This window comes from Lagopus muta, chromosome 5, assembly GCF_023343835.1.
Source record: "Lagopus muta isolate bLagMut1 chromosome 5, bLagMut1 primary, whole genome shotgun sequence".
Taxonomy (NCBI): Eukaryota; Metazoa; Chordata; class Aves; order Galliformes; family Phasianidae; genus Lagopus; species Lagopus muta.
In genome coordinates, this window is record NC_064437.1 from 21010356 (window position 1) to 21025409 (window position 15054).

General features: G+C 38.2%; 1 protein-coding gene across 4 annotated transcripts in view; it reads right to left on the bottom strand.

Moving 5' to 3' along the window:
- The window catches only part of NEK7 (NIMA related kinase 7), a 71224-nt gene that overhangs the window by 14369 nt on the left and 41801 nt on the right, over positions 1 to 15054 (bottom strand). For 3 of the 4 annotated variants that reach the window (XM_048945254.1, XM_048945255.1, XM_048945256.1), the window contains 2 exons: positions 6719 to 6813; positions 2460 to 2573 (listed from right to left, as the gene is read on the bottom strand). In XM_048945254.1, coding sequence (XP_048801211.1) covers positions 2460 to 2573; positions 6719 to 6813 — 209 coding nt within the window. Of the gene's footprint in view, positions 1 to 2459; positions 2574 to 3892; positions 3919 to 6718; positions 6814 to 15054 lie in introns of all 4 variants that reach the window. The other variant, XR_007377076.1, reaches the window with a different exon arrangement.

The following is a 15054-nucleotide window of genomic DNA, read 5'->3' on the forward strand; positions in this document are numbered from 1 at the left end:
AAGTTGTTAAACATTCAAAAATCTTGGATAATAACTCTTACTGCTCAACAAAGTTTGTGAAAACACTAGGATTTCTAATCAAAAATTTATCTCATTAAAATTTACTTACGTTTACCCCAAAAAGCAATTGCCTAATACTTTGTAATGTGTTCACACTCCTACATCACAGGGTACAGCCATGAATGCTCAATAGAAGTGCTCTTTCAGAAAATTCTTCATTACAGAATATGTGAATATTATATAGATATATAGATATAGAATATAGATTATAGAAGCTCCTGAACATTACTGCTCAGAATGTGCCCCCAGTTTGCTTAAAGAGTAGATCCCTAGCTTCCCAGTACAGATCATTTAGGAGAGTAAAACTACACAATAGACAATGCTTGCTCATTCCTTTTTTTTTTTTTTTTTTTTTTTTTTTTTAACTGTTTATGCTAATAAAGCCTTTTTCAGAAAAGACTTTTCTTCTTTTTAATTATACTCTGGTGCAGTAACTAGCAAACATACATGGGATTTTTTGCATACACTGTAGATAATGCAAGTTTTCACAGTGGAACAAAAGAAATGCTCTCAGTGCCATCTCTATAGCTCAGTTGATTACTTTTTTTAAGTTACTATTTCCACATCTATTACAGCTCTGAATCTCTCATTATATTTTAAACTCGCTGGTGAATTTTATAACTACCTGGTTTACTCAAAGCATAGAAGTAAACGCCTGCTCTCAAATGAAGAAAATATAACCTGCACTTTGCATCTGCTTCCAACACTGAAAGCTACACAGAGGTAAGCAAAAGGTGGAACCTCTTTCCCTGTCCCAACTCCAAGACCTTCTATCTGGGCCAGGCTTTGATATCTGCCCCTTGGCTGGAAATCCGCATATCCAACTTCACACTTAGCTGCAGTGAAGTAGCCCCGCAGGCAGGCCAACTTCAACGAACCACTAGTGGTATCATCATTAAAATCCTGCTGAAGGTCACCATGGAAACCGCCTGCTGAGGTTTCACTGCTGCACTCGGCATCTCCTAATCAGCTACCATGTGAAATGCAAATGCAGACAGTCTGAAAATTAGTCAAGAAGAATAGAGGATGAGGATGCAGATATGTGAAATATTCATGCGCTTCATGGAAAAAGGAAGACAGCATGAATGACACAACAAAGAACGGCCCCTGACATTCTTGCTATCATTTTGCATTATTGTTCACACCCTACTGTATTTCTAGGCCTCCAGTTCTCGAGTTAGTTATAAGAACTGCCATATCTATGGTCTACAATAAATAGTAATTAAGAATGGCCAAGGTAAAATGACTAACTGGTAAACTCACAAAGAGGTTTATTGCACATATTACACAATAGATCAAAATCACCATCCTTCACAAAGTCACGGAATTATCCTTGTAAGTCCAGTTTTTGTTTCCATAAACAGGAAAAATTGTCACTGTAAATACAACACAAAACACTGGGCAGTTATCTTTGATTAATAGTCCAATCACTGTCTTTGAAAGCAAAAAATTCAAGGTTCAGAATTACAATCCCTATTCTGCAAGTGAAAATGCACAAAACCTGTTTATTGGAAGGTATTTCAGTGCTGGTTTTTATTTGCATTTTCCAAGTAACCTTTAATTCACATAGGCTGAATTCAATTAGAATTGGTTACTAATATGCATCCTTTGCTTTACAGCTTCTATCAGTTCACCCTGTTCCTTTTAAAAGTGGGAAAGTTATTTCAAAACTAGCACGCTAGGTCATTAACAAGCAAACATTTATGCTTTTTACTCTTGCTACTTTAAGAAAAATATTTAGTTTCTTTTCATTTTATTGCTTTAAAAAAAAAGAGGAAGTATGCCCCTTAAATGCATTAATGACAGTAAAGAACTGCTATGCATCAACTTAAAACATACCCCGCTGTGATATGCAGTTATATTATGCCTTGCTACATTTCTCTGAAATTTACTGTTAGCGCCCACCCTTTCTTGTAAAAGACCTGCCATTCAATTGTATCAAACAGTACTTCATAGTTGTATAATGCAGATAAATGGGAACTAAATTCATTTTTACTAGTGAGCTAGATTGTATCGATTTTAATGTAAGCCTCTAGAGAAACAAAGTCAGTGCACTAACTGATTGCCCAGCATAAACGTGTATGGTTGTGCTTTTAGAAAAGCATAATACATATGTAAGACTCAATCCCACTATGACGTGTAGTACATATCATTGTGTATTTCCTTTTGAGCAAAGAAGCTCAATGAAATTAAGAAGCTAACAGGATGAAGTTTCCACCTTTAATCCCCCCAAAATTTTGCACCATTTCAGGGAAATGTTTTGACAGAAACACTTGAGCAAGTTCAACGAGCAAACACTTACAGGCATCGTCTGCAAATAACATAAAACTACACAAGTTCATTACTACATTGGAAGCGTGCCAGCACTAAAATGAGCCTGTGAAAAGGAAATTACTTACTTCTTCTGAATAGTGATCTGAAGGGAGAGGTGGATAGTCACATTGCTCTATCTTCTTGCACAGCGAGTACAAGTTCATTTTATCACCATAAAAGGGACTCTGCAGTGCAGCCATCTGTTTAAGGAAAATGTAGAGTTTTCTTTTGTGTTTTTAAGTGCACTTTTTGCCATAAAACCTGCAACACTAGCAAATCAAAAGCAAATTTTAATGAATTCCTGTCACAGAGCTAAAATCAGAAGTTCCTTAACTATCAATGTAACCAGTCCACGTACTTCCTCTGTGCTGTGCCTATCACAATCCTAATATTACAGTGTTTTAATTGTATACTGTAGCAACTGTATCAATAACGTATGTGGAAAAATTGGGTAATTCCACCTACCGCTCAGTTAGGAAAGGCTTTGCACCACAGAAGGGGGACTTTCTTCTTTTGGAAGAAAACTTATCATTTATTAGAAAAACATTATCTGATCTAAAGCAATACTGCCTGGTAAGAAAGCTGGCTAACAATAGCAGGTTTTGCAGCATCCCACAGCTAGACCTGGGTAAAGTGCTGCAGGGTTCTGGTATTGTTTTGTGGGGTGGTTTTTGTTAATTAGAAGAGCTAACAAAGGTTACAAAAATACCCTCATAGTTCAATTTGTTATTCCACATCATTTCAAAAATTAATATTGCCACCCAAAACACCATTAGAGGAACAGAACGGACATCCATAGCTGTATTTTACAACTGTAATAGAAGAATGTAGGAATAGCTACTGGAGAACGCCTACACAAACAACCATCTTCTAAGCAGTATTAGTAAGCCTATGCTTGACTTCCAGACAACGTTAAAACTTGACATTTAAGGTGGAAACCAATGCTATGGCTAGCAGGATTACAAATCTTAAAATTCATTTAAAAACTCTCCATTCTGTTCAAAGCCTTCCAAGCCTTTGAACCGCGGCAGCACGAATGTTGCTTTGAGCACAGCGCTGCCCCAAAGTCAGTCACCCTTTTCTACATGTGCTAATAAGTTTGATTTTGGAAGGACAATGTGTACATTCCCCAGACAGGCAGAGTGTGTGTGAAACACGCTAGTCCATGCTGTGCTACTCAGTGAGCTTCAGCAGGGACAGGACAAGCTGAAAATGGCTCTCATCTGTCTTCTGGTCTTCCATATATCAGCTTAACTCTTTCATGTCTAAGCACCAATATCGCCGGGAAATACACGTGAAAAAAATGCCCAAATTCTCTAACCTTTGCCTGGTGTCTAATAAAACATCTCACGAGTAGTTTAGTACTTCTTCATACAAACTTCAAGTAAGAATAAATCGTATTAAAGCTCCCCAAGCGAACACAATGCTAACAGTTCAATTCTACGCTGCGCCCAAACATTCTATAACCGTATTACCAAAACACTGTTAATTTTGGGATTTACATGCTATTGTCTCTTACCTTAAAAAGAATGTTAAAAATGCAAGCTAAAGACCAAAAAAAGAAAGGAAAGAAAAGAAAAAAGAAAAGAAAAATCAACCGCAGGGTCTGTATGCATGCAGAAATTCTAAATAAATGCACAGATACTCATTTTTGTACTCTAGGTGTTCATTAAAAAGTACTTTTGTTTGAATGCTGCAGAGTGTTAAAAAAAATTCTGAATGTCCCCTAAGGAGTTAAAACAGGAATACTATATTTTCATGCATCTCCTGCTTTGACAGATGAAAAATGTCAACTGTCCTGTTTTTATTTTCAAGCTTTTGCACTATTCATCTGGTTCATTAGTGCATCTCGCTGCTGCCCCTGACAGCTGCTCGCCCTCTCCTCCCAGCAGCTGAATTTTTCAGGCTAATTTGATCCTCCACACTGAGACGATCGCTAGAATGATTGACTTGCTCCCTGACCTCCAGGGTCTGACTTTCCTGATTAGTATTCTGGGGGTGTCTGAGGGACGAAAGCCCACTGTCTGTCTTCAGGGCTGGTGGCAGCTCTCTCTCCTCTCTTTTTTTTTTTCCTCCCTCTTTTTTTCTTTCTTTCTTTTTTTTTTTTGAACTGTAAGCCACCAACCTACAACCCTGTAAGGATGCAATTGCTACGCTGAACAATAAAAGGAAATGTGTAAAACCTACTTTTCCATGTAAAGGTCCATGTAGCAAAAGCACAGCATCTTGATTTTAATTAGTAAAGTCTACTTTGTTGCATATCAATTAAAACTCCAGCGGTAGTGTTTTTGAGGTTTCAAAACTACCAGGGGCTCTAAAATTCAGTCTAAAATATACTTTTTAGCATTCCCACAGCTAGCACTGAATAACATACTGTTACGTGGGTTAGAAATAATGCTTTTTAAAAAAAAAATTATATGTTCTAGCAAATTAACCTAATCTCAAGTGAAAACTTAAATGAAGAGAGTTTATCAGCAATTAAGCATTTATTCAGGTGATAAACATGCCACAGCTTTTCTCCAATTAAGGTAGAGAAAATACAGAGCACATAGCAAAATGAACAGAACGTGTTAAAACGCAAGCAGGAGATAAAACATGCATTGCAAAAAGAAACTGGTAATATACATCCTATGTATTGAACCAAGCGTGACTGAAGAACCTTAAGCAACTTCTTTTAAATAATAAAAAATTAAGCATGCATTGAGATTAGTTTACCTGAATTTCAAAATTACACCTCAGTGATAAACATCAAAACAAAATAAATAAAATCTGGGGTACTGTAGAACTAAACAGGATAAATATATCCCAAAAAATTTTAAGAACATAATAAAGATCTGTAGTATTAGACACTGCCATATATTATAATTACACAACACGTATCAATAGGAATTCTAATTGTTCTATTCTTAAAGAAAAAAAGTACCACGTCAACTTAAATGCCACCCTGATGAAACATCAAAAAATAAGAACAGAAAGGTATTTGAAATGTTGAACTAGCAAATAAAATTAAGATATTTAGTTATTTTGAAATTATTCTCTAGATCAAAGAACAAATTCATTTTTACATAGGTTTTTAACATGGTCTATCCAGCATCAAATAAAAAACATGGGAAAAATAAAAAGAAATTTCAGAAAACGAGTACTGATTTCTGTCCAGCAGTTCCACAAAATTTCATGGAATGCAGAAGAAAATAATAACCCTAAAACATGCTTATCATATGTAATTTATTCCCTGAGATTTTCACTTCCTTCTAGATTAGAACAAAAACAACGTTGAAACCATTGAGGGGAAAAACCTGTAGCAATACTTAAAAATCCTCATTCACTTCTGTGCTACCTTTAGTCTTCTTACTTGTGCAAGTGTATAAAGTGGAACATGACAATGGCAGTTGCACTGTCAGAGCTGGGGAACCTGAACACAGAATTATGTACCTGATTTTAACTCACCAGCGCTTGGGCAAGTGTGACACTTAACTCTTGCAGATCGTCCCAGAGATCTACAGGCAACAGCCACACACGGATCGGTAAACTCTTCAGGACTGCAGTATGGCTATTCGCCCTTCTGATCAACAAATGACACGCAAGTACTCTGAAGACGTAGTTGCCTTAGAAGCCTACCAGTTCTTCACATTTTGCTCTATTTGCCTTTGCCCTATATATTCATTTCCCCAGAAGGTAACGAATATAACACCATTTATAATTATGGAAGCGTCACCCACCAACCTCAACTGTGCTAGTGGAGGAATTACCCCATACTTCTGGTTTAGCTATACGGGAAGAAGTAGTTAGGAAAAAAACACTGATTTTTGCACAGCGAAAGTAACTCCAAAGTTAATTCAAGTTAGCAGATATAACTACAGTAGCCTACGCGATTTTTCATTTCTTTACTTAGGTTTCAAATCGTTAAAAAAAAAATTACACGTTAGCTTTCAAAAGCATTAGTTGCATAGTTAAGTCAATCCCACTATTATTCAAAGCATTATTACCCAGACCATAAAATCCACACAGCCCACTGAAAGCATCTAAAAGAATTTTTACATCTGCTTGTCGTTATTCACTTCTTAACCCTTCAGTTATACCCAAAGAAATGGCTAAAAAAATCTTTGTAGCAAGCCCAGCCAAAGGACAGTCTCTAATAATACACAAATCTAGTATTTCATATGTAGAAGTTACCATAAGAATTCTCATTATTAAGGCAGATATTTAAGAGCTGACAAACATCTTTTTTAGAATACTATATACTTTTCTCAGCAGTAAAAAAATAGATCTTATAACAGCATTCAGTATACTGGGGAAGGGTGCAGGGGGGAAAGTCTTATTACGTTCACTCTATTATCAATATTACCTCATACAGCAGGCAGCCCAGAGACCAGATGTCAGATTTGAAGTTGTAACCATTTTCATGTATTCTCTCCGGAGACATATAATAAGGTGTACCAACTGCAATAAAAACCACAAGTATTTTTGAATAAAAATTTGTTATATAACAGTAAATGGTTTTCCTGATTGAGAAAGTAGGGTTTTTTTTTTAATTATCTTGCATAGTTTTCATTTTAGTACACGTGCAATTTCAGCTCATAATGACAACTCTTCAGTTGGTGGAAATACCCACAAATTAGACTGGAATTTCATCCAATGGAGCTTTACTTTCACTACAGATATCTCATTCTCAGAATTGTTCAGTTGCAGAATACTTACAAGTTATACCTTTAAAGAAGCATGAAAAGTTTCCAGAGTGAGGATTTTCTCCCAGGAAGATGCATAGTACACACACCTCCCTGCCTCACTCCCCTTGAACCCATTGGCGCTCGCTAGAAATGAGAGCAGCTAGAAATTCTCTTCCACAGGCTTCGATTTTTTTTTCCTTTGGAGAATATATAAACCAGAAAAGGCTGCTTTTGAAACTACTAAGCACAGCTTAACTTGAATATCTGAAACCGAGCCCTGAAATCCAGACGTCCAGCATCCCAAAGAGAAAGGCCGGAAAACCTGGGGGCCAGCAGAAGCCGAGGGGCTGAGAAGCAACTTGGCCACCTGCCACAGATGCATGCTCTGCAAGGCATTTCCATCTCCTCAGCCCGTGGCTGCCCTGGCATAATCCTGCCTCAGAGCTGCAGGCCGCAGGGGCACACGGGCTGCTCTTGAAAAGCAGCGTTTCCTCGCGCTGTCTCAGAGCACATCTCCATTAGATGCTGCAGGACAGCTCTCCCCCTGATTTTTATTAGCCCCTACCCAGCTGTGCCACAAGCTACCTGAAAAACAGAAATGGTGACAAATGTTTCAGTTCTCAAAAAAAAAAACACCTCAAAATATGAGCTTTGGTTTCTTATGTAACAGATCAGCACAAAAATAATTTTTAAGAAGTTGTGACAAATTACCTGGGTGGCAGCTTTCACACACGGTCTCTAAACATTCTCCCTATATCCATCTCCAAAAAACAAACTACTCTCCAAAAGCAAAAAGAATACAGCTACACAGGTTTTAATATTCTGTGGAATATTTCCATAGGCACCAAATCTTGATGTTGAAATCCAAGTGAACTCGGTACAAATTGACCTTATTTCCCAATTTACCACCTGGCAACACAGCCAGCAATTAACATCAACACTCTTACTGCAACGTACAGAAACAAATGCTATAACCTCGCATTGTTCTATTTAACACACATTATGAGGATTCCAATCTTCACAAGTTTCTGAATTAGCCTCATCTAGTCAGAATTTAACTCAAGGTGAATGACATGTAATGAATCTGTAATAGTTCGAAATCCGAATGATCTGACTAGAGCTTTAATCAGACTAATAACTATATTCTAATCATTTCCAAAAGATCACGGTTTTGACAACAGATCCTACTGTTTATAAAGGCTGACATCTCAAAGCATACTACACTTTCTCAGGGGAAACAGAGCAGGAAAACTAAAAAGCAAACAAACAACTTCCCCAGCTCAGCCTGGGAAATGCAAAGCCATCTTCCCACAGCCCTGCCCACTGCTGCTGGAAAGCTGCAACTTCAACTGACACCCCTCACAGCACACTGGTGAAAGAGTCATTGAGAACTGATCTTGCAGCACAAAGGCAGGGACAGAGCTCATGCACTGCACCCTAGTGCTGACTTGGCTCCATAAACCTATACAAGTAGAGGATGCAAGTCCCAGGAGAGCAGGGGTATCGCAACCTCAAGTTGTGTTGGCGAGGCCGAGCTGCACAGCTGCTGGCTGAGACCAAGGGACATCAAGAGCTTAAAACAAGGAAGAGTGGGGAATGGCAACTCAAACTGATGGAGTGCTGCAAAACCATCCACTCTCGGGGGATTCTAGCATTTATCTACAGGCAAACAGTCTAGAGAGATGGCACTCTCCCACTGAAAGAACAGCCATTGGGATGGATAGTTTGCAACACTAATATAGCTCCAGAGCATCTAAAAGCAAAACAAAGCACTCAGCTATTCCAACTTATCAGCAATGGGAGTTTAAGAGATGTTTAATGACAGCTACCTTTAAACTGGAAACTAATTAAATCACATTTGGCTTCATACAGCTTTCACAGCTTTGCAGTCTGTACTGTACTGCTCCCTGGAAATCTTGCTTTTCCTCCTCCAGGGACTTGTAAGCCTGGGAACCTTTGAAAATTTTTTGCTGCATTCTGCACCTATTAATTAATGCACAATTTAGTGTATTCAGATGCTTTCCTGGCAGAATTCCTCTAATAAAGAACAAATGTAACAGTAATCTGGTTCCTAACTGGTTACAGAAGTAGTGCCTTCCTTGCGCTGAGCCATCAGCCAGGAACTGGCAGTGAGTAATGTGCCAGAAAGAGGCTTCACACGATCCACAGGGGGCAGCTGAAAACACGAAGGTTTGAAGGTTCAGAGCTTACCAAAAGCAAAGGTAATTTTAACCAGTAGCTCTGGGAAGCCTGCTGATACATTAGGGGTCTGATCTGACTGTGAAAGATTGATGATAGTGAAAAGGCTGAACAAATGCTATCATTTTACAGCGTTTAGCCTAGTGTAACACCTTAACTGCAACACAACCTGAAGCCCCCAATGACCAACAAGTGAAAGGAATAGAAATCACAGTTACGTAGCCACTGAAACCACAAAAACAACCTGAAGATCTAGACATCATTACTACTTGTGAACTGCTTTGAAGAGAACACGGCACAAAAGATTTGTTACTCTGACAGTCAGGAATTACTGAAGGCATTACAACGCCTCAGAACAGCAAGCAATCTGAGTATGAAGTGCAAGCGACCACTTCATTTCATTACATGCTATTTTTCCTTCCTCAATCATTGTTGTGGGTTGTTCTTTTTCCTGTTAAGTAAAATACAGTATTACTATACAGTAAAGATGTAATTTTCTTTAGTGATCTGAAGAAACAAGTGGGATCACAGACAGAAAAAGAAGAGGTAACACAGTAAGGTGCCGATGCTTCTAAAAAAGAAACCTGCAAACTTTAATACTCTGTTTACTGCATTTCTGCATCTCGAATAAACTACCGGTTTGAAATGTCATCTTGAAAATGACCAGATGAACTGCTTCCTCAGACCCTGCTGCTCCCTGCCTTTAAAGATGCTCCCGATCTCAAGAAATGTTTCTTGATGTAAGCCTACTGTTATTGAGATGGGGGATATAACAGAAACAGCGGTTATGAGGGACAAGGAAGCTGAATATGAGCAATCAGAGGCAAATAAACATTTATGAACAAGGGAGTTATGACAAACAGCCTATCACCTGCATGAACGCTTGATTCTAACATCTCAGTTAAAGGAGACTGTGTTCACTTGAAAAATAAATGCGTTGAGGAGGTGAAACAAATACAGCAACTGGCTCCAAATACTATCAAACTTTTTTTAATTGGGAGAAAAATCTGTCCAGCACATGCTAATATTATTTATACAATGCAGTGCAACAGCTGATTCAGAAGATGTTCACTAGATAAGCTCCATTGTCCTTAATAATGAAATTTTGCTCATTGGAGAACATATCTGAGTTCAGGAAGGGGGCTGAAAACCACAAGAGTTACTGCAGTGATTTGACAGAACTGCAAAACAAGACTTCAGTTGAATGGACGGAAAAAAACTAATTTCAGTAATCAAAACATAAATAAAACATAATAATCAAAACTTCATGTCCTGGAAGTCACAGGCATTTTATAATACATTCTTTTTTTTTCTTCTTTAAACATAGATAAAGTAGGCTTTTAAATCACAGAATCACAAGGTTGGAAATGACCTGCAAGATCATCCAGTCCAACCACCCTCCCATTCCTATTAGTACCACAAGCACTAAACCAGATCTCGTAGCTCCTCATCCAGGCGCCTCTTGAACACTGCCAGGGACGGCGACTCCACCACCTCCCTGGGCAGGCAAAGTGCACTTAAAGCTCTTTTTCAACCACAGATATGAGGTCTAAAATAGTGCACTAATCCAAAGCAGTTTTGCAACCTAGCCTATATTATGCAAATAATCCAACTATAGAAATCATTACTGGATTATTTTATAGTGCAGAACTACAACATCACAACAGCTCATCTTCAGTTTTCAGATTACAGTAGGAGACCTCAGGTTTTTGTACGTAAAATAGGGGCTTTTTTAATACAGCTTCTTAATGTGATGCTTCAGCTGGAGATGTCCCCTGCTAGTGCTCCTGCACAAAGATGGTGCAAGTTGTCAAAACAGTGTGGCTTAGAATATGAAACTGAGCTTCACAGCTAAATGGTGCTGCATGCCACCACCTCAGTAGGCTTTGACCGCTCTGCTGAGTTAGAGGTCCACACATAAGAACAGTTCCTAATATTTTTACAAGGCGGTTGGTCTGTTGTTGCTTTTTATTCCCAATATCTTGCATGCGTTTACAATTAAATTTCTCATATCACATAAGGGCTGATCCTAAAGTAATGCCTCTTCTTTTATTACACTGGCTCATGTTGGTGGCATGGCAACAGAGGTCAGATCTTCTCACCAATGTTCCATTACATACTGTTGCAGTGTGACAGATGGCAGCAGAGCAGCAGTCAGACAAAATGGTGCCCGACATGGAAGTGCTTATGAAGCAAAGGTGTGCCGCTGAATTCTACACAGGGAACCCATCAGCATTCACTGACATTTACTGAACACGTCTGGAGACCAAGCAGGATGTGAGAGCAGTGAGGCAGGGGGTGGTGAGTTTCAACAGCGGGACAGCCATAAATATGAACTACTTTCAGAACAACCTACATAGTTCTATGCTATTGACACAGGTACTATAGAAATGACAAGTTGCCAAGCCACTGATCGTCGTTTTCAATGACGTTAAGAGGATTATCTGGGACATCTGTCTCTCTGCCCTGCAAGAAGGTATTCACATCATGGCAGTAGTGACAGCATACTGTGCAGTCATCTAACACTATCACACCAGAGAACTGATTCTTTTTTTTTCCCCTATAAAGTGAACCACTTAAATATGGACTATTTTTAGATCCACTGAATGCTTAACAAAATTAAAAGCTACACTTTTCAAGTAATTCCATAAACTGCCCTGAGGATTGCAGTTTCAAAGGGCATAAGGCCTGGCATTCAGCCACAAAAGAAACCCACAACAAAAACCCACAATCATGGAGAAAGGTGTAAGGACACGACTTACTGTATGTTTCTTTCTTACTTGGATTCTCTTCCTGACACTACTTTCCATGTAATGATTTCTGAAGCTAAGGAACTTGTCAAGCTCGTAACAAATCAACAATACTAAACATCTTCATTTCCTCGGCATTTTCATAGGAAAGATTTTTATTATTTTTATTATTAACAAGGTACACACAAGCCATAACAGACTGTTTTGGTAGGCTGTACAGAAAGAGTTAAGAACGCTGACAAACACTGTCCAGTTCAGGTTTTATTTTTTCCTCATCTGAATCAAACAGATTATCAGCAAGTATTTTAATTAACCAGTATTATTCATAATTAGCAGTGAGAAGCTGAAGCTAATGAAAATTTTAGTACATTTCTTTATTTCTGAAAGCCCGAATCTAGTTTGCTACTGAAATTTTTATAAAGCCAGTAAACAAGTATGAAGTGCTACACATGTTTGTAATTCACTATTTTCTGTGCACCAAAGGTTTATGGAACTGTACAAAGATGCAGCTTCGGAAGACATTTCAGGAAAACCAGCATCAGAAACTGCATGAGAAAATAATTTGAAAGAACAGTCTCTCTAAGTGACATTACAAATCAGTGTGACTGTATCCATTGTAACCTAAGTTACAGCTCAACAAAACCTTTCTTCTAGGCTGAATTCTTATACTGGCTCATAATTAGGGGGAAAATGGGAAAAGAGATGAGGAAAAGGTAAATATAATAGTTCCTCTACCAAGAGGCAGAACACAACATTAGGAAACAATGGCTTTTGTTGTTGTTTGCTTGTTTCTCCCAGCTCCCTCCCTATATCAATGGATCCTGTATTCACAAGAGATGAGTTTTAACATATTTGGGTGGTTTCAGATTGTTTTTTTTTTTAAACAACCTCTCTTCTTTGCAACCGCTCCCCTGCAACAGGCCAAAATAAGCCATGGTTGAAGCAGATGGTTCCTCCTGAACTTCCTGACTTCTACCTCAGAACAAGTCTAGCACTCCTAACCTCACGCTGAATTCTACCTCCATTAGGATTTTCAGGTGCCTGCAAAATGCAGTACAAGAGCAGTTCCCTCTTCATGCTGCTCTTAATGCCCTTGTTTCATTAACAGGCAGTAGAAGGAGCCCAACTATATACAAATAAGAACTGCAGCCAGTGACAGCCACCAACCTGTCAGAGTAGCACAAACAGCAGCAGCACTTTCTCCATCATGCATTGTGCCACAGATTCATCCACGATCTTTAGTGTTGGATCTGAACTTTTATGTGAAACCCAAACATTTCCTGCCTAGGCTCGATGCTTCTTCTCTGCCTCTTTACCTCTTCTCCAGTTAATGGAAGATGGCACATTTGTTAAAGCTTCACTTCAGACCCATTCAGACCTTGTTTGAACTACAACAATATTGGAACAGACCACGCAGAGAAAAACTGGAAGGCATAAAGGCATGCCCAAAGACCTCCTGGAAGATGGGCAAGTAGGAAAAACCTTTTTGTAAAAATTCCTTTCTAAAACAACTATGGTTGTTAACATAAGCATCACCTCCATCTCAGATGTGGTACAAACATGGTGAACATCAATCCTCTTTATTCCGTATTGTATTGGTAACTTGGACTAGTTGAATATTGTTCAATTAAAAGATAAAAATAAATATGGTACATTTTAACTACAGAAATGGTATTTCATAGTCTAATGAGAATGATCAGCATCTGAACAAACAATTTTTTGTGGGGCCTCTGATGGACTTAAAACAGAGACTGCAATTATTAACTAAAGTTTAAGAAAGCCAAGAACAGATATCTGCCTCATCATGCACTTTCGTGAAACAAAAATAACCAAAAGCCTAATCACTGAATAATCACCTCCATTTGTTAGAAAAGTCTCACTGAGCTGCATCTGATTTGATTATACCTATCTGTATTCCACTGTTGATAAGGTCTTCTGTCTGCCTCCATGTCTTTTAAAACGATCAGGAAACAATTATAGACACTACCACCCATAGCGCTGCTCTTCCTGCGTCTGGAAGTTCATTTCACACCCTCTGCAGTCAGTGTCCAAGGTTGAATTCAGCAATCATTAAGCAAGCAGCGCAGGGACAAAAAGCTAAAGATGCTACAAAACTACAGTAAGCAGACTGTAAACATTAAACCTAAAAAGATGCTGCTACTCCAGAAGAGAACAGGATCTTAAATTAAGGAAACCTGTTAGATTCCATCACTTGTTCATTCACTGTATTTAAAGCATCTGTCAAAGATTTCTTTCTCGGAAGCCATTCCAGACCCCAAATGCTCTCATACGTTATTCGAAAGATACAACAACTTCAATTAAATTTTTGCTTGGAAAATGGAGTGTTTGTTTGAGGGTTTTTGCATGTGTGTGTGTGTGTGTGTGTGTGTGTGTGTGTGTGTGTGTGTCTGTGTGCGCGCAACACAAAGAATAAATTTGGCATTTCAGAAACCTTTTGGATAGTTATAAAAATTTAATTTCTCCCTTTCAAAAATCATTATAGGTCATAAAGTTCAATTCAGCACTCTTCTCAACTTATTTAGCATAAATTGAGGAACTCCATCTTGAAATATTTTTTAAGAATTACCCTAACAAAAATAACAACATACAGTACCTGTAAAAATTAGAATAGTAGTCTTTCCACGTGTCATTCTTAAGTTTGTAAGGATAAGAAGGAAGAAAATAAGAAGGCATTATGCACTGGACTTTTTGCCAAGCTGATCAGTAAATATTCAGTCAATTTCTGCAGACATTTGGAAGTTACCTATTATACATTTTTATTTCTTTTAAGTTAGCAGGTGCTCCTCTTCCTGATCTTTCCAATCACATCACCAACATGCCTTCAGTGCTATCCATACAATATACAAGCATAAGCAATTACCACATTCTTTTCATCAGATTAAAGTTCCCTCAAATCAAAGGAACACGTATTATTGATTTTATTTTTTGCTATCATTTCTTAAAAAATGCTACTGAAATGGAGACTTGTTTTGAGGCAGAAATTACTTTACATGATTCAAACAAATAGAAATAACTGTTTGCCTGAAAATGACAGCACCTCAGTA